The sequence below is a fragment of the Lithobates pipiens genome, unplaced genomic scaffold (assembly GCF_037356315.1).
Source record: "Lithobates pipiens isolate NorthernLeopardFrog02 unplaced genomic scaffold, aLitPip1_a1.2 Scaffold_22, whole genome shotgun sequence".
NCBI lineage: Eukaryota > Metazoa > Chordata > Amphibia > Anura > Ranidae > Lithobates > Lithobates pipiens.
Genome location: NW_027507784.1, coordinates 281,021,723 through 281,041,825, shown reverse-complemented (window position 1 = coordinate 281,041,825; position 20,103 = coordinate 281,021,723). Strand labels below are relative to the sequence as shown.

General features: G+C 40.9%; 1 protein-coding gene across 3 annotated transcripts in view; it reads right to left on the bottom strand.

Moving 5' to 3' along the window:
* Positions 1 to 20,103, bottom strand: part of NSMCE1 (NSE1 component of SMC5/6 complex) — a 63,368-nt gene that overhangs the window by 12,427 nt on the left and 30,838 nt on the right. For all 3 annotated transcript variants that reach the window (XM_077449106.1, XM_077449107.1, XM_077449108.1), the window contains exons 4-6: positions 15,563 to 15,640; positions 14,244 to 14,390; positions 306 to 422 (exon numbers count right to left, since the gene is read on the bottom strand). In XM_077449106.1, coding sequence (XP_077305232.1) covers positions 306 to 422; positions 14,244 to 14,390; positions 15,563 to 15,640 — 342 coding nt within the window. The remainder of the gene's footprint in view (positions 1 to 305; positions 423 to 14,243; positions 14,391 to 15,562; positions 15,641 to 20,103) is intronic.

The following is a 20,103-nucleotide window of genomic DNA, read 5'->3' as shown; positions in this document are numbered from 1 at the left end:
TATAGCAGAGACAAAAACAAATATTTCTGAATATAGAGGGAATGCGTGTTGTAATAAACTAATACTGCCCAAACTTATAAGCAACTTTTTAGCACCAGATCAGAAGGGAACAGAGAGTTAATATATTGTACAGCTCAAAAATGATTTACACATTCAATACAAAGAATGATGGGGGGCAAAGTTCAGTAATTCATAGCAACCAGATTACCACGTTCTAATTTGCTGCTATACACCTGATAGCGTGTACTCATAACTATGCAAATTGTGAACACATTAATATAGACCCATTAAATCAAATGTGATACCTGAATTGCAATGTTGTGGCAAATGTTGCATTGTTTGACCACATCTTGGTAAGTATTCTGAATATAATGTTCCATTTCCATTATGCATCGAGTGTGAAGACTGTACTCTCCTTCTTTCTATTAAAAAAGAAAAGCAAGACAATGAGTGGAAGACTTTACAAAGGCTTATTTTGAAGTCAGTTAACCGATTATAATGCAAGCTACAGCACAAAGTCAGATCATATGAAGGTACAAATGCCGGAGGCTTTTTAGTGGTCAAATAAGGTAGCAGAAACTCTTATATTCTGATTTAACTCTGGATCTAAACTGGATGTAAAAGAATGGAGATCAGTGTGCTCCCTGTATTCTAGCACCACTGTCTCTTGTAAGAGATATCATATGATACAAGGCTGCTATCTTAACCAAAAGTGCAGTAAAAGTCTGTTATATATGGCTTCAGTGGGTATGAAACCTGAATTTCAAATACTGAGCCTACTTTACTACATTTAGGGATAATGTATACAAACATCTATTTTTACTTTTGTACATCAGTTTGTAAAGCATTTATAAAAAATAAATCTTTAAAGCAGTGTTTGAATTGAAACTTATGAGGCAGGGTACATTTAAACTGAGCTCCATTTTATTTCAAATGCATGCGCTCGGAAAGTAAAACTGTATTAATAAAATATGTAGTTCCCGGCTATTATACTGATCTATAAGCTGCAGTGCTTTCTTGATCAAACTTGAAACAAATATGCAGATCAGTTAGAAACCTATATGCATATTCTAGGTCAGTACTGAGTGCAGAGACAGCCAGACGTTTTCAGGAAGAGGTTAACAATTCCATCCCCTGAGGATGCATTTTCATGCGAATCGCGAAGGGTTGAATTTCAGAGCCAGAACGTGGCACTGCCACAGCAGAGGTCTGTGTGGCGGTGTTATAGGTGAGACTAGTGGCACGATATATTGTTTTATGCAATTTTACCTGTTCATTGTATGTCCTTTAATAAATACTACACTATGAGGCATATCTTTTGTTTATGGCCTTTGGTATTTTGGGACATATGAATGGAGCTCTAGCCTGTGAAGTGAGATAATATGAGAGGAAATCCTTGTACTGAAACCTGTGGACATTCCCGTTTTCACCTTTGATGCTTCTTATGATCTTTTGTAAGTGCGCACAGCATTGGGGTGAAAGCTGGTGTTCAGCAATTGCACTTATATTTATGCATGGAGTGTTACTCACCTGGGTGTAATTTATCAGAGTGGTAACAATATTACACCATATTATTTTTTTTTCTTTTTCCTGCCTATCTGGAGTTCCAGCGATAAGGATCAAAGGAGAGATTCATCATACTCCATGTGAGTGGCATTGTCAAAGTGTGTTATCTGCACTTGTGTAGCCACAAATTCTGGTAAGTCTTCAATCCTTATGGTGGTCAGACACCTTCCTATGCACTTACAGAGTGGGAATATTGGACTTTTTTGTTTAACACAGAAGTTTATGTAACTAGCGTTTACAGCGCTGTATATTTTACGCTTATGTTAATTCCATCCTCTGAATTGCTCTCCATACAGCATTCTTTTAAAAACATTGCAGTGCCAACAGGTTCAGTTTAAAGCAAGCCCAAGAGAAATATGTATGCTGCCATTATGGACTTCCTGTAAATGCCAGCTGCCTGGCTCTGTTCTGCCTCAGAACCTAGCATTTTCAAAAGGGAATTTCAACAATGGCCACCTACATATTTTCTCACAGGCTACCATTAAATGAAAGGCGCTGTATAAATGTAGGGGTATAGATACTTGCTATTCTCTTCAATAAAGTGTTTGTGAACCCTAAAAATTAACTTTTCTTATTTGCTCCCTTCTGCTCTAAATCACTGGTTCTCAACCTTCCTAGCTCTGTGACCCCTTGATAAAATTTCCCAAGTTGTGGAGACCCCTAACAGTAAAATTATTTTCATAGCGTGGGTTGTCAGCACCCAAGGCAAGACAAGTAATTTGCACCCCAACTCACAGATATTTAGCACTTATGATACATTTTAGGATGTACCACTCCTTTCTTTCCCTTTTATCTCTCTCTATCCCAATTTCTTGTAACCGAATCCCTCTCTCTAGCCATCTTTCTTGTTCTTTCTCTCCCTTTTTCTTTGTTTCTCCCCCTCTTTTCCTCTCTCTCTGTTTTTATTCTCTTACTCCTTGGTGGGGGGGAATGGGAGGAGTGGCAGTACTGGGGGAGTTCTGATCAGCCAACTTAGGTGCTCTTGATCAAGGTAATCTCTGATCTGAGAACTGTACTGGGGACCTTTAATGGCAACTATAATCACAGGTAGTGTTACTCACTGTCAAACAATATAATGTCCTTCGAGCCACCTCTATACTAAAAGCCCAAATCGGGTCTCTCAAATTACACTCTTATTTTGAATCAGCAGCTAGTGTTGCACATGTCTCATAAACCATGCAAAGATCATCCAATATTCTAAAGTACGCTGAACTTTCAAACATTAAAATCCAAATAGTGAAATAAAAAAATGTAAAGATTTGCTATATGTCAACAGCAATAAAGTGATAACGTGCTAAGTTACAAACAATATTCCAAATAAAGTGCTTTTGTGCGAGATATGATAAAACGTCCATATGTTAAGAAAAAAAGCAATCAATAAAATCCTAAAAACAATATAATGGTGAACCAAACTAAAAAAATATCCTTATTACAATAATATGTATATGTCTTTATATATATATGTGAGAAAAGGTGCTTCAATGTGCTGTGCTATCAAAAAAGTTCAATGGTGCTCCAATGTAATCCATGCGATTCAGTGGTTGCTGTGATATCAATTCAATATTAAGGTGCTGTGTGTGCACTCAGGTGTTCCCCCCAGGTAATGGCCACTCACATTAGAGCGTGGGACCTTGCTGATTAGGCTTGGTCAATGCATGCATTGGAACCTGTAAATGGTTCAGTGGTAAACTAGTGCTCCGTCCTGTCCCCTTCCCCAACGCGTGTCAATACAAGGGATTAATTCATAATCACCCCCTGAGGAAGATACGAATTAACCCCTTTTATCAACACGCATTGGGGAAGGGGACAGGACGGAACGCTAGTTAGTACATCCACTAAGGACGATCAGCATACCACCCCGATATCAGCTGCTACAACTCGGAGTGGCTCCCTGTAGCGCCATGCAAATGTGAGTACCCTGTACAGGATCCTGTGTTCATAATAAAAGTATTAAAATACTACACTATGAAGTCCTCCTTTTTCTATTGATATTACTGAGGCACAAAAGGGGACTCTATTACCATATTGAAGCACAGAGTGAGGCTACCACAGGAATCCGGATTTACCACTGAACCATTTACAGGTTTCAATGCGTGCATTGACCAAGCCTAATCAGCAAGGTCACACGCTCTAAGGTGAGCGGCAATTACCTGGGGGGGGGGGGGGGGGGGGGGTGGACACCTGAGTGCACACGCAGCACCTTAATATTGGATTGATATCACAGCAACCACTGAATTGCATGGATTACATTGAAGCACTTTTGAACTTTTTTTGATTGCACAGCACATTGAAGCACTTTTTGTCACATATACACACACACACACACACATATTATATATATATATACACACACACACACACACACACACACATATATATATACATATATACACACACACACACACACACACACATTATTGTAATAAGGATTTTTTTTAGTTTTCGTTATCACTTTATTGCTGTTGACATCTTTACATTTTTTCATTTCACTATTTGGATTTTATGTTTCAAAGCGCAGTGTACTTTAGAATATTGAGTGTTACTCACTGCATCTCCAGCTTTGGGGTTGATAGGGTCTCCAGCCACTCCCACTTCACATTCCTCTCCATTCAGCTGACCTCTAGTCTCTGCCCCCATACCATGAACTGAATGGGCGGCTGCAATGAGGCTGAGTGGGCGGCTGCGGGTTCCAGGAACAGACCAGCTGGGCGACCACGAAAAGGCTGGGAGAGCGGTACAGGTTTCAGGAACAGGCCAGGATTCGGTGACCCCTGGCAAATCGTCAATTGACCCCAGAGGGGGTCCCAACCCCAGGTTAAGAACCACTGCTCTAAATAAACCATTGAAAGTGTTTTGTTACATCAAATAAGTGCAAAAAATACGTGTTCATCATGTCAGAAATTCAGAGCTGCCCTGTGTACACTTCCTGTGTTATCTCAATAAGTGGAATTATCTCTCCAAATTCTTATGTTGGGACTACAAAAACATTAGGCTTTATATTGAAAAAGTACAGGAGGAAGGTTCTGAATAATTTAGCAAAAGAAACCTGGGCACAGCTGACACCAATCAGTTCACTACAGGAATTAGGCTGGGTTCACACTGCTAAGACAATACAGCTGTCCTACCTTGGATCCGACTTTGTCCTGCGACATACGTCCGACATTCAATGAACAGGGATCCGACTTAGATCCCCGCCAATAACAGGCACGGTTATTGGTATGAATCTTGAGGGGAAACTCCACACCAAATTTTAAATAAAAAAACTGGCATGGGTTCCCCCTCCAAGAGCATACCAGGCCCTTGGGTCTGGTATGGATCTTAAGGGGAACACCCCCAGCCAAGAAAACGGCATGGGCCCCCCCCCCAAAATCCATACCAGACCCTTATCCAAGAACGCAGCGGGCCGGTCAGGAAGAGGGGTGGGGGCGAGCAAGCGACCGGAACCGGTACCAGACTGCATGCCCTCAACATGGGGGGGGGGGGGGGGGGTGTGTTTTGGGGCAGTGGCCCCACCCACCCCAAAGCACCTTGTCCCCATGTTGATGAGGACAAGGGCCTCTTCCCGACAACCCTGGCCGTTGGTTGTCGGGGTCTGAGGGCGGGGGGCTCATCAGAATCCAGGAGGCCCCTAGATCCCAGCCCCCCACCCTATGTTACATAGTTAGTCAGGTTGAAAAAAGACACAAGTCCATCCAGTTCAACCACAAAAAAAATAAATAATAATATCATACAATCCCATATACCCAATTCTATACCCACAGTTGATCCAGAGGAAGGTGAAAAACCCCAGCAGAGCATGATCCAATTTGCTAAAGCAGGGGAAAAAATTCCTTCCTGATCCCCCGAGAGGCAATCAGATTTTCCCCTGATCAACTTTACCTATAAATGCTAGTACCCAGTTATATTTTGTACATTTAGGAAATGATCCAGGCCTTTCTTAAAAGCAATCCACTAAGCTGGCCAGAACCACTTCTGCAGGGAGTCTATTCCACATTTCCACAGCTCTGTGAAGAAACCTTTCCGTATTTGGAGATTAAATCTCTTTTCCTCTAGACGTAGAGTTCCCCCTTGTCCTCTTTGTTGACTGTAAAGTGAATAACTCAACACTATATGAATAACTCATTATATGAACCCCTTATATATTTGTACATGTTGATCATATCCCCCCTTAATCTCCGGTTATCAAGAGTGAATAAATTCAGTTCCTCTAATCTTTCCTCATAGCTGAGCTCCTCCATGCCTCTTATCAGTTTGGTTGCCCTTCTCTGCACTTTCTCCAGTTCGCCAATATACTTTTTGAGAACTGGAGCCCAAAACTGAACTGCATATTCCAGATGAGGTCTTACTAATGATTTGAACAGCGGCAAAACTATATCTCTCTCTCTGGAGTCCACACCTCTCTTAATACAAGAAAGGACTTTGCTCGCTTTAGAAACCGCAGCTTGGCATTGCATGCTATTATTGAGCTTATGATCTACCAACACCCCCAGATCCTTCTCCACTATGGATCCCCCCAGTTGTACTCCCCCCTGGTATGTATGATGCATGCATATTCTTAGCCCCCAAGTGCATAACTTTACATTTATCAACATTAAACCTCATCTGCCACATAGTCGCACAATTAGACTGAGCATTGAGGTCGGCTTGTAAATTGGAGATATCCTGTAAGGACGTTATTCAACTGCATAGCTTGGTGTCATCTGCAAAGACAGAAATGTTACTTTTGATCCCAGACCCAATATAATTTATAAAGATATTAAAAAGTAAGGGTCCCCACACTGAATCTTGGGGTACACTACTGATAACCTTAGACCATTCAGAGTAAGACTCATTAACCACTACTCTGAATTCTGTCTTTTAGCCTGTTTTCTATCCATTTACAAACTGATATTTCCAAACCTGTAGACTTTACCTTACACATGAGCTGTGTGTGCAGAACTGTATCGAATGCTTTTGCAAAATCCAAGTATACCACGTCCACCGCCACCCTTCTGTCCAAGGTTTTACTTACCTCCTCATAAAAATAATTTTTTGGGGTTTGTCCTATCTTTTGCAATCTGTCTTTCGTTTTGACTTTTTGCATCCTTGATTACCTTTTTACATATTCTGTTATATTCTTTGTAACATTTAAATGACACTAGTGTTCCTTCATTTTTATATTTTTAAAAGCTCTTTTCTTATTGTTTATAGCTTTTTTTTTTTTTACTTGGCCGTGAGCCACATAGGTTTTATTTTTAGCCTTTTAAACTTATTGTCCATGGGAATATACTTTGCAGTGAGTTTCCAAACAGTCTTTTAGAAGAATTCCTATTTCTGTTCTGTGCCCATTGATGCCAATATTCTCTCCCAGTCTAAGTCCTGGAGAGCAGCCCTCATCCTTGAAAAATTTGCTCTCTTGAAATTATCTTTCCCGTATGTGAGGTTTGCTTACAGCTAACATCAAATGAAATCATGTTATGGTCACTGCTACCCATCTCTTCCTTTATCTGAAGATTAGTAAGACGCTCTGCATGGTTTGAGATTACCAGGTCCAACAGATCATCATTCCTAGTTGGGGCCTCAATAAATTGGACCATAAAATTGTCCTGTAATAGGTTTATAAAATTTTGCCCTTTAACTGTCCCAGCAGTGCCATTACTCCAGTCAATTTCTGAGCAGTTAAAATCACTCATTATTATCACTGTCCCAGCCCTTGCAGCCATTTCCATCTGTGCAAGGAGCTGAGTCTCCACCTCTTCATTAACATTGGGTGGTCTATAACAAACCCCAATAATTAACTTTGAACTACGCACAGCTGTATGCAGTTCCACCCATAATGCTGCAGACTCATTCACACTGGCTTTGAGATCACTTCTCACATACATACAGACCCCTCCACCTTTCCTTTTTACTCTCTTTCTGAAAGAGTGCATAGCCAGGAATATTAATAGCCCAGCCATGTGAGGAATGAAGCCAAGTTTCAGCAATACCAATTACATCATAGCTTGGCAGACTTCTGGCATTGGTGAACAAACACTTTAAGGAATTAATATATTTTGAACCGTCACATACTATCCTCTTGGGTGTTCCGAGATTGCAACTAGGACTTGCTACTATACTTACCTTGGGTTTATGTGCTTTGGTTACCCTACCACTAATGCCCCTAATATTACCCTCTGGAATATGTTCCACACTGACTATCTCTGGACCCTCCCCCCCACCACCTAGTTTAAAAATCCCTCTAACTTTTTGCCCATCCTTATTCCCAGCTGATCTGTACCCTCCTCATTTAGGTGCAGTCCATCCCTTCTATAGTACCGCTTAATGACTGAAAAGTCACCCTAGTCCTCCAGGAACCCAAACCCCTCCTTACTACACCAGCTCTTCAGCCACTTGTTTACTTCCCCAATCTCCCTCTGCTCATGTGAATGAGTATGGGGTACATCATACCCCTACCAATTCACTTGGGGGAAAAGTGTCAATAAAAAAAAAAAAAACACACTAGACAGGTTTTTAAAAGTAATTGATTAGTCAGCTTCCGGGGGTCTCTTCTGACTTGGGGGGGGGTCTCTTCCGACTTCTTAGTTCTCTTCGGCCTCTTCTCCCGCTCTTCAGCGTCTTCAGCTGGGCTCCTCTGCTTTCTTCTGCTCTTTTACCCGCTCTTCAACATCTTCTTCCCTCGGGTCTTCTTCCGATGGTGACACGATGCGCTCTCCCCTGTAATGCTGTGTGCGAGGTGTGGAATGACTTATATAGACATGGGGGGGGGGGGGTCACCGGTTGACATCACTCGTGACCCCCCCATGCCTATATAAGTTGTTGCGCACACAGTAATACAGCGGAGGGTAGAAGATGATGGAGAAGACCGGGCCAACACTAGCAAAAGAGCAGAAGATAGCAGAGGAGCCCGGCAGAAGACACACCGGAGAGCGGCAGAAGAGGCCGGAGAGCGTGGAGAAGAGTCAGAAGAAACCCCCAGAGCTGCTTAATAAATTACTTTAAAAACCTGTTTAGTGTTTTTTTTATTGACACTTTTTCCCCCCAGGTGAATGAGTAGGGGTACGATGTAATCCATACTCATTCACATAGGGTGGGGGGGCATGGATCTGGGAGCCCTCCTATTAAAGGGGGGTCCCAGATTCCGATGAGCCCCCCCAACAACCAATGGCCAGGGTTGTCGGGAAGAGGCTCTTGTCCTCATCAACATGGGGACAAGGTGCTTTGGGGTGGGGGGGGCCGCAGGGTGCCCCCTTGACCCAAAGCACTCACCCCTCCATGTTGAGGGCATGCGGTCTGGTACGCTTCATGAGGGGGGGGGGCACTTGTTCGTCCCCACTCCTCTTCCTGACCGGCCGGGCTGCATGCTCGGATAATGGTCTGGTATGGATTTTGGGGGGACCCCCCACACAGTTTTTTTCCGGCGTAGGGTTAAAATCCATACCAAACCCAAGGGCCTGGTATGCTCCTGGAGAGGGAACCCATGCCTTTTTTTTGTTAAAATTTGGTGTGGAGTTCCCCCTCAAGATCATCAGAACACAAGTCGCATGCCAAAGTCAGATCATGCAAGATGGCGATCCAACTTCAATGATAGTCAATGGGCTGAAGAAGGATCAAGGTCAGACCAAAGTAGTACAGGGAGCATTTTCGTTCGGACCGACTTGTGTCGCACCAGTTAAGATGGCTCCCATAGGGAAACATTGATTTTCACAAGTCATGCGACATGAGCTCCCAATGTCAGAAGCGTTTGTCGTACCAGTGTGAACCCGGCCTTGGGCCCCTTTCACACAGGCAGACTGATTGGGTTCACCTGTCAGTTTTTCAGGTGGACCTGATCAGACCTTTCATTATACCCTACGGAGCAGTGGATGTAAATGGACATGTGTCCAATGGACATGTGTCCGATGGACAAGCGGAGCAGACACAAACAAGCCATCCACCTGCTCATCGGGGATCAGCGGACAGATTCCCAAGTCCATCCCATGTGATAAGGGCCTTAGGAGCCATTTCCAGCACATCACTTTTTTTATTTTATTTTTTATGTACTTTTAATGCTAGTTCACACCAGATGCAGTTCCCTGCGCTTTTTTTCTGCACTAAAATGCATGCACAGTGTTTTCCACGTATTCCAATGGCTCTAGTTCACATCAATGCAGTCAGTTCCAGTCAGTTTCTGCACCGTAAACTGACTGCACTGGTGTGAACTAGAGCCATTGGAATACATGGAAAACACTGTGCATGCATTTTTAGGGCCAGTTCAAACCACAAAATTCAATTATAAGTTCCGGATCAGTTTTTACTTACAGTTCACACCACATGCAGTTCCAGTGCATTTTTATACAATTTGCTAGGTTCCAGTACAGGTTTGTGCAGAAAAAAAAGCATACGCTACTTTTTTTCTGCACTGGAAACTGGTATGAACTAGAGCCATTGGAATACATGGAAAACACTGAATGCATTTTTAGTGCAGAAAAAAAGCGCACAGAACTGCATCTGGTGTGAACTAGCATCCAGGGTGTTCAAAGAGATACAACTGCTATGTGCATATATTACAGATTTGTAGCCTATATGTAAGTATATGTGTGTAATCACAGTACACATTATATTACACAATATACATCCCACTGACAGCCATCTAGGTGCAAAGAACAGAGTGATTAAGGGCAGGCAGCTTGTGGTCTATCCTTTTAGGTAGAACGGTTAAGCTCACTCACTATACACATTTTACAATATGAGGACCATACAATCAACTTTAGATTTACCATAACTAAACAAAAGCTGTTGGCAGATCTAAAATAGATTGTACAGTTACATTGTAATGTGTGAAATGAGCTTAAGTTCGAAAGCAAATGTTTAATCTGAGTCACTTTTGTGGGAAGCGCTTCACCATGAGGCAATAGAAAATACCCCACAAGCCAGCTGCACACCTACAAAGAACTGCAAAAGATGTGTTAACATTTTTCACTAAACATTTTCAAAAACTGACAGCTAGAATCATAAAGGTCTACAAAGCTGTAGTTGTAAATGCAGGATTCATTGACAGCAGCTAAATTTGATTACTAGACCAGTTACAGGAAATTAAAAAATAGTTATAAAATGTTCTGTGTACCGTTAATACAACTGCTAACAAAAACATTTACATTTCTGAGCCATTCTTAACTTTTGAATGTTCATGTTTGTATAAGTGTAATGGATTTTTAATGATCTTGCACCTGGGCTAAAAGTCTTCAAATTTACCCCAAATTTTTTCATTGTAACATACTGTAAGTAAGGAGAAATTCTGCAAGCCATTATATAATAGGTGAGGTTGAAAAAAGTCCATCAAGTTCAACCTATGTGTGATTATACGTCAGTATTACATTGTATATCCTTGTATCTTGTGGTCATTCAGGTGCTTATCTAATAGTTTTTTTAAACTATCAATGCCCCGCTGAGACCACCACCTGTGGAAGGGAATTCCACATCCTGGCCGCTCTTACAGTAAAGAATCCTCTACGTAGTTTAGGGTTAAACCTCTTTTCTTCTAATTTTAATGAGTGGCCACGACTCTTGTTAAACTTCCTTCCGTGAAAATGTTTTATCCCTATTGTTGGGTCTCCAGAGAGAATAAGTTCAGTGCTTTTGACCCTCATAACTAAATATCTCCAGACCCTTTATTAGTTGTGTTGCCCTTCTTTGTACTCGCTCCATTTCCAGTACATCCTTCCTAAGGATTGGTGTCCAGAACGGGACAGCATACTCCAGGTGCGACCAGACCAGAGTCTTGTACAGTGGGAGAATTATCGCTTTATCCCTGGAGTTAATCCCTTTTTTTAATTATGCCAATATTCCGTTTGCTTTGTTAGCAGCATTGCATGCCATTGCTGAGCCTATCATCTACTAGGAACCCCCAGGTATTTTTCCATCCTAAATTCCCTCAGAGGTTCCCTCACCCCCACCCCAGTGTATAGATTGTGTTAAAATTTTTGCCACCCAAATTCATTATTTTACATTTTTCTACATTAAAACCTCATTTGCCATATAGTTGCCCACCCCATTAATTTGTTCAGATCTTCTTGCAAGGTTTCCACATCCTGTGGAGAAGCTATTGCCCTGCTTAGCTTCGTATCTCTTGAAAATACAGATACTGAACTGTTTACCCCATCCTCCAGGTCGTTTATGAATAAATTAAATAGGATTGGTCCCAGCACAGAACCCTGTGGGACCACACTACACACCCCTGACCATTCCGAGTATTCCCCATTTATCACCACCCTCTGAACTCACCCTTGTAACCGGGTTTCATTCCAGGTACTAACCCTATGGTCCATGTCAATGGAATGGAATGAATGGAATGAACTGTGTCAAATGCTTTTGCAAAATCCAGATACACCACGTCTACAGGCCTTCCTTTATCTAGATGGCAACTCGCCTCCTCATGGAAGGTTAATAGATTGGTTTGGCAAGAACGATTCTTTATGAATCCATGCCGATTACTGCTAATGATACCGTTTTCATTACTAAAATCTTATGTATAGTCCCTTATCTCCTCCAAGAGCTTGCATACTATTGTTGTTAGGCTAACTGGTTTGTAATTCCCAGGGATGTATTTTGGGCCCTTTTTAAATACTGGTGCTACATTGGCTTTTCTCCAATCCGCTGGTACCATTCCAGTCAGTAGACTATCAGTACAAATTAGGAACAATGGTTTAGCAATTACTTGATGGAGTTCCCCAAGTACCCTTGGGTGCAAGCCATCCAGTCTCGGTGATTTATTAATGTTAAGTTTCCCAAGTCTAATTCTAATTCTGTCCTCTGTTAGCCATGAGGGTGCTTCCTGTGACCTGTCATGAGGATAAACACTGCAGTTTTAGTTACTAAAGCCCCCTGATTCCATTGTGAAGACTGAGGAGAAGAAAAAATTCTATACCTTTGCCATCTCCCCATCCTTTGTAACCAGATGTCCTTCCTCGTTGTTTATGAGGCCAATATGGTCTGTCCTCCCTTTTTTACTGTATACATACTTTTTGCTCTCCTCCACTATGTGTCTTTCGTGTTCTATCTTAGCAGTCCTAATTGCACCCTTACATTTCTTGCATCATTCTTTATAAAGTCTGAATGCTGATGATGATCCTTCAACCTTGTATTTTTTGAAGGCGTTCCCTTCTCCTTTGCTTTTATATGCATTTTTACATTGGAGTTAAGCCATCCAGGACTTTTTTACGCCCTTTTAAATGTATTACCCAATGGGATGCACTGGCTAATGCCCTTATTTAATATGCTCTTAAAGCGAACCCATGTCTCCTCCGTGTTCTTTGTTCCTAAGATTTTATACCAATTTATGCCTTCTAGCAAGGTTTGTAGTTTAGAGAAGTTGGCTCTTTTGAAATTCAGTGTCTTTGTATTCCCCTTATGTTTCCTATTTGTGCGATTTATACTGAAGGCAATTGACCTGTGATCGCTGTTTCCCAAATTCCCCCGTATTTCCACATCCATGATCAGGTATGTATTGTTGGTAATCAGTAGATCTAGTAATGCTTTATTTCTAGTTGGTGCGTCTACCATCTGACCCATGAAATTGCCTGCAAGACATATAGTAACTGGCAAGCCTTAGACGAATGCGTGGTTCCCTCCGCCCAAAGTCTATGTCTGGATAATTAAAATCCCCCTTCCATCCTTGCTGCTAATCCAAATTGTGATACGAGGTCCACCTCTGTCTCCTCCCTCAGGTTAGGGGGCCTATAGCATACGTCCAGTATTATTTTACCCTTAGCTTCATCCCTTTGGAGCTCTACCCATAAGGATTCCACCTCCTCCCTAGCTCCCTTAGTGATATCTCTCACATTCACTTGTACATTATGCTTTATATATAGACATACCCCTCCCCCTTTTTTACCCTCTCTATCCCTGCGATAAAGGGAATTCCCTTGAATGGTTGCCAGCCAAACATGAGAGCTGTTGAACCAGATCTCTGAAATTCCCACAAAATTCAAATCCTCCTTATACAACAGTATCTCTAGTTCACCCATCTTGTCCGCCAGGCTCCTGGCATTGGTGAACATGCCACGTAGTTTAGACCGGTCGCATACTATCCTCTTATTGGGTGTTCCAAGATTGCAACTAGAACTTGTTACTATAAATTACTTTGGGTTTATGTGCTTTAGTCAACCTACCACAATTCCTTTTTGAATAACAAATGGAAAAATCTTCATGTTTTCTAACGACGTTTAGGATTTTGCAAGAAAAGCAAAGGTCATATATATAGCATATATAATAGACAATTATATTGTCTAGTCTGCTCTTCCAGGTGGCTGGATGAGCTTTCCGACATGCTGCAATGCCTCAGCACTCTAGAAAGGAACGAACACCAAGAACTGATCACCAGCTTTTACAGTCTTTGGTTCTTGCCCAGTACTTACTGCATTTTGATTTTGGGCCGTGGGACTGCCAATCGTAATGATTTGTTAGTGGTGAAGTAAAAGCCAATTATATTTGACAGCAGTTTCCATAGAAAACTCAGTTTCTAGGGTAGAAGGTAACTCTGCAACATTCAGAAAGTTCACTTGGAGGTGCCAACTAGACAACATATGTGTCTATTACATAAGTAGTCTATGGTCAGAAGTTCCCTTTAATTTAGCAATTTTTGAAAGCTTTTTTTCTAAAGGGAACGTCAAAAAACCAACTGTTCTGCTATAACAAATGTTTCTTGCCAGCCAACACACCTCAATCAACCACTTGTCTTGTACAAACTGTTGCAATAGTTGTTCAATCTCCTTCTTCTTCATTTTCTTGGTTTGAAGCTGGTCCGCAAGATTCAAAATGTTTGTGGAGGATGCAAACCCGCTGTCAGAGTCAATAATTATATCCATCTGTTCAGAAAAAGATACAGCAAAGAAAATGGTGTAAGATGTGAAAACAATGTGTTAAACCATTTTTGGTCCAGACGAGGGTAAAAAAAAAAAGAGCAAAAGATCATTTGTACATGGATCTGTTTCTACAGACCAATACCAATAACCAAGATACACAGAAAAGCTGCTGAAACACAAGAATCTCCATAATTACTTAAAGGCTATGTTCACCTTAAAAAAAATTATATAATATAAAAAAAAAAAAATTATATTATATATATATATGCACATGGCTCTACATAGGGCTGTTTGCCCATACCTCTCATATGGGCAGACAGTTACTGAGGCACAGGAAGAGGCAATGAACTACAAAGGCAATCGTTAGTGCTCCTGTAGTTCATCGAGAACTATGAGCTGTCTGTTGTGGTGGCCGATGGGATTTGTAACTCAATCATTCACAGATCTCTGTGAAAGAATGATGCAGCTGTGTGGATGGAGCTTTGCAAAGCTGCGCTGTTTTTAAAATGTGATAGTGTGTGCAGGGCAAGGATCCCAAACCCACCGTCAGGGGGGGGGGGGGGGGGGGGGGGTTGACTGCTGTAAAATTACATGTTACATGTAATGCCCTAAATATTAAAGTAAGATGCGACATGTTGCCAACGGTGAACTTATCCTTTAAAAACTGCAAAGTGAAGAGGAGAGGTGTTGTTACACCATTAAAGCATTGTATAGGAAAATAGTGAGCAGCCAAGCAGAGCTCACTGGAGAGATGTACAGAAAGTAGAGTGCCAAGCAGAGATCAGTAGCATCACAGGGCACATGGACAAGCACAGAAGACCCTACACTATATATCACTGTGCTCTGCATCTGGCCTCAGCAAATTTTCAATGCAGCTTTCCTATGTAGAAAAAGTGACAGCTCCTCTTTGCCTGTCAATCTCTGCCATTAGGCTGAATAAAGCAATGTTCTTATTTTGCTTCTGTTCTGCAGAAGTGGACACATCAGATGAACAGATCGCACACAGCCTGGCAAACCATGAAACAAGCTGCGTCTAATTTGTACACTTGCCATCACATGTACTTAATCCCAATCAGGCAAGGTGGAGTACAGAAGGGAGAGGGCATTAATAGCACTGCGTGCACTATGAACACTAGGTTAAAAAAAAAAAAAAAAAAAAAAGGAGCATATCTTACCGTTTTTCTGAACAATTCCAGCTCATTCTCCCCATAATCTGAGGCCATTTTAGTAACATCATTTTCTGCAAGGTTAAGCTAGGGAAGAAGAAAAATATTACATTAGGTATTCAGTCCAATCAGGTTATACACCCCCCCCTCCGGACAACAAACCTCAGAATGTGTACTGCATAGGTCATTACACAATCATCTTCTGATCCTTATGTCATTACATACAGCAAACATTAAATAAAACATCTTCTTTATTGAGCTAACACGTTGTAGGAGTTCCAAAATGTATAGTTACACTGAACAAAAATCTATTATCCCGTGGCAGCCTCTTCAGGATGCGACACATCTAGGACTGTAGGATGCCTGTGTCCCTTGCACAGTGATTCCACCTTTAGATCCCTATGTCACTGCTAAGCCCTGTAATGACATAGGAGTCTGAGGATGGAAGCATTGCAAGATGGAATATTAACCAAGAAACTGTAAACCCCAACAATGAACTTCTCTTATTTACACCCCTTTGGTCCATTAAATATACAATTTAAAGCATTTGTTATATCTTTCTGATAAGCGCAAATAGCCCATTGATCCTACCATAAATCCTGTGAGCTCCTAACTTCCTGTACACTGTGCCTGAGCTGCACTGTGATCAGTAATCAGTATTATCAGCCTTGCTCAGGTCTCTGACTACAGAAAACCTTCCACTAAGCTGTGAAGATGGGGAGGGGGATTGGCGGCAGTTCTGTAGTCCTAACTTCCTGTCCAGAGGTGAAAATGCCATCTGTTTATAGATACAGTACAGACACGCATATGTTGTCACCCCTGGACAGGAAATGTTACTTGCAGGATCAGCAGGTGGGCAAAAAAGAAGAAAGTCTGAAAAATGAATGTAGCCACCACATTTCAGAACTGCGGATAAGGAAGAAATATTTGATCTCCGTTAACCACTTAACCCCCCTTAATAACCAGACCAATTTTCAGCTTTCGGTGCTCTCACATTTTGAATGAAAAACTGTACCTATATGACATCTTTGTCCTTTTTTTTTTTTTTTACACAAATGGTGCTTTCTTTTGGTGGTATTTAATCACCACTGGGTTTTTTATTTTTTGTGCTATAAAAGAAAAAAGACAGAAAATTCTGTAAAAAAAAAAAAGAATTTTTCTTAGTTTCTGTTATAAAATTTAGCAAATTAGTACATTTTCTTCATAAATTTTGGCCAAAATTTATACTACTACATATCTTTGGTAAAAATAAGTACAAATTGGTGGATATTATTTGGTCTTTGTGAAAGTTATAGATTCCACAAGCTATGATGCCAATATCTTAAAATTGATCACACCTGAAGTGCTGACGGCCTATCTCATTTTTTTTGAGACCCTAACATGCCAGAAAAGTACAAATACCCCCCAAATTACCCCTTTTTGGAAAGACGACATTCCAAGGTATTTAGTAAGAGGCATAGTGAGTTTTTTTCCCACAATTCTTTGCAAAATCAAGGGGTTTTTTTTTCCCTTTTTTTTTTTCACAAAATTGTCATATATTAGCAGGTTATTTCTCACACACAGCATATGCGTATAACGATACCACATGTGTGAGATGTTTACACAGCGTGGCCACATACAGAGGCCTGAAACAACTAATCAATTAATCGACAACTAATCGATTATGAAATTAATTGATTATTATTTTCATAATCGATTAATCGGCCAGTAATATAATGGGGTTAAAAAAAACTAAACTAAAAATTAGCCCTTTATAGTACAAAAAGAGCAAATAATCGCTACTGTAAATATTACTCACTGTTCTACAGTAAACAATGAACCCCTTACAGTAGTGATTATCTTCTTTTTTTCTACTATAAAAGGGCCAATTTTCGTTTTTTTAACCCCATTATGTTAGTAAACGTCTTAGACTTGGTTCACATCTATGTGCTTTTTGCAGAAATGCACTACAGTTCATTTACATGGTTTCCTATGGGACACGTTCACATCTGAAAGGGTCAGGGACTTTTAACGCAAAATTATGCTTTATTGGTTCAATATACTTAAATGGAGAAGCTGCACAAAAGCATGTAATGCGTTTTTGCACCAATTTGTGTTTTTTTAATCTGCCCAAAAAAAAGGCAAAAATGCAAATTTCAGTAAAATCACGTGAGCAAAAATCAAAACGTACAGCAAAAAGCACTGCAGAAACAGATCAAAAGCAAACTGCATAGGTGTGCACCGTGCATTATGCTGGCCACACAGATCAATTTTCAGATGAGAATATTCAGACGAAAAATCTTTGTACATTCGCCGAATGAAAGAATTTTGTTTGAAATTTTCACTTGTTTTTAACATTCTGTTTTTAAAACGAATGTAATTTCTGAACAAAAACCACATACACTGTCTGAAAATTCCTTTGACTAAGAAGTTTTCTATTATTTCCAAATTTTCCCGTCACTGTGGTTGAAAATGAACATCAATTTGACCCACTTTTTTTTTTAAAGGTTATTAACCAATTAATCGAAACAATAATCGGCCAACTAATCGATTATGAAAATAATCATTAGTTGCAGCCCTAATTGGCAGGGCATTACAGAGTATTGGCAGGGCATTGCAGAGTACTGGCAAGGCATTGCAGGGTTAATTGTCAGTGAGCAGGGCTGTGGGCACCGATCTCTCCCCTCGCACTGTACCGATCATTACAAAGAGGGGAGGGAGGAAGCGGCGTCATGACGCGACACCGGTTTGTTTACAACTGATCGCTCCCTCATTTGACGGAGCGAACACGTGGTAAACAGCCGCAATGATCGGCCGTTTACCGTGATCCAGTCACGGATGTTCGAGTGCGCGTCCCAGGGGGAGCGCGAGAGCGGAATTCTGGGAGGACGTCATAGTATGTCCTCCCAAAGTTAAGCAACCACCCTGTACCCGTCATTCTTGTTAAGTGGTTAATGGGTTTAGGTATACTTTAATCTGCATAAGCTCTATATATGATCATACAAAGATATATAAATATTTAAAGTGGTTGTATACTAAATTTTTTAACTTTTACCTACAGGAAAGCCTATAATAAGGCTTACCTGCAGGTAAAAAAAATATATCTCCTAAACCTGTACGGTTTAGGAGATATTCCCCTCGGTATGCGCCGCTGACTGCAGCGGCGCATGCGCACAAGGGGATTCTCGGCCTGAAAATCCGGCAGTGGCCGGCCGGAATGAAATCTCCCGCGCGCATGCGCGGGAGTGACGATATCGCGGCTCCGGCCACTCACAGCACCGGAGTCGCGATACCCGGAAGAAACGCCAAGGGAGCATGTCAGCTCCCTCGGCGTGGATCGGGCCAGATGTCGGGGCCTCGTTCTAAGGTAAGTATTTCATAATGAGCTAGTATGCGGTGCATACTAGCTCATTATGCCTTTTGCTTTGCAGGTTTAAAAAAAAAAAAAAAAATGTGCGGGTTTACTACCGCTTTAAGGTGACAAATTATTCCAGCTAAGTATATGACTGATCATATCAGTGCATATAAAGGCCAGGTTCTGCTTCTGCTGGTCTATATGAACAGCCCTTTACAATTTCCAACTTACTAAACAATACATTATTGTATTTCTGACCTTAAAAGTTATATATATAAAAAAAATAAAAAAAAACATCAACAAATATGTTTTTTGAAATTCAACCACCTCCACCACCACCTGCAAAACATCACATCTGTTAACCTGCAAAGTTCATCTCTGTATACGGGCTGTCATTGAACCTCCCCTGTTGTGCAATGTATTTTTTTTTTTTTAAACAGGGATAGATGTCTGCTACTTAATAGTCTCCCTGTGGTCTGCTTTAGCACTAGGCAGAAGTTCCATTGCTTGCCAGGAACTTTGGCATTTACAGTGCACCTGGAAAGTATTCACAGAGATTCACTTCTTCCCCCATTTTGGTATGTTACAGTCTTATTCCAAAATGGATTAAGATCATTATTTTCCTCAAAATTCTACAAACATTACCCCATAATGACAATGTGAAAGAAGTTTGTTTGAAATCTTTGCAAATTTATTTAACCACTTCGCTCCCAGGCCAATTCTGACATTTCTCTCCTACATGTAAAATTCCTAATTTTTTTCATAGAAAATTACATAGAACCCCCAAACATTATATATGTTTTTTTAGCAAAGACCCTAGAGAATACAATGGCAGTTGTTGCAACTTTTTATCTCGCACGGTATTTGCGCAACAATTTTTCGAACACGTTTTTTTCAGAAAAAATGCTTAAAAAAAAAAAAAAACAGTAAAGTTAGCCCAATTTTTTTGCATAATGTGAAAGAGGAGGATACGCCGAGTAAATATATACCCAACATGTCACGCTTCAAAATTGCACGCGCTCGTGGAGTGGCGCCAAACTTTGGTATTTAGAAATCCCCATAGGCGACGCTTTAAATTTTTTTTACTGGTTACATGCTTTGGGTTACAGAGGAGGTCTAGAGCTAGAATTATTGCTCTTGCTCTAACGTTCACAGCGATACCTCACATGTGTGGTTTGAACACCGTTTTCATATGTGGGCGGGACTTACGTATGCG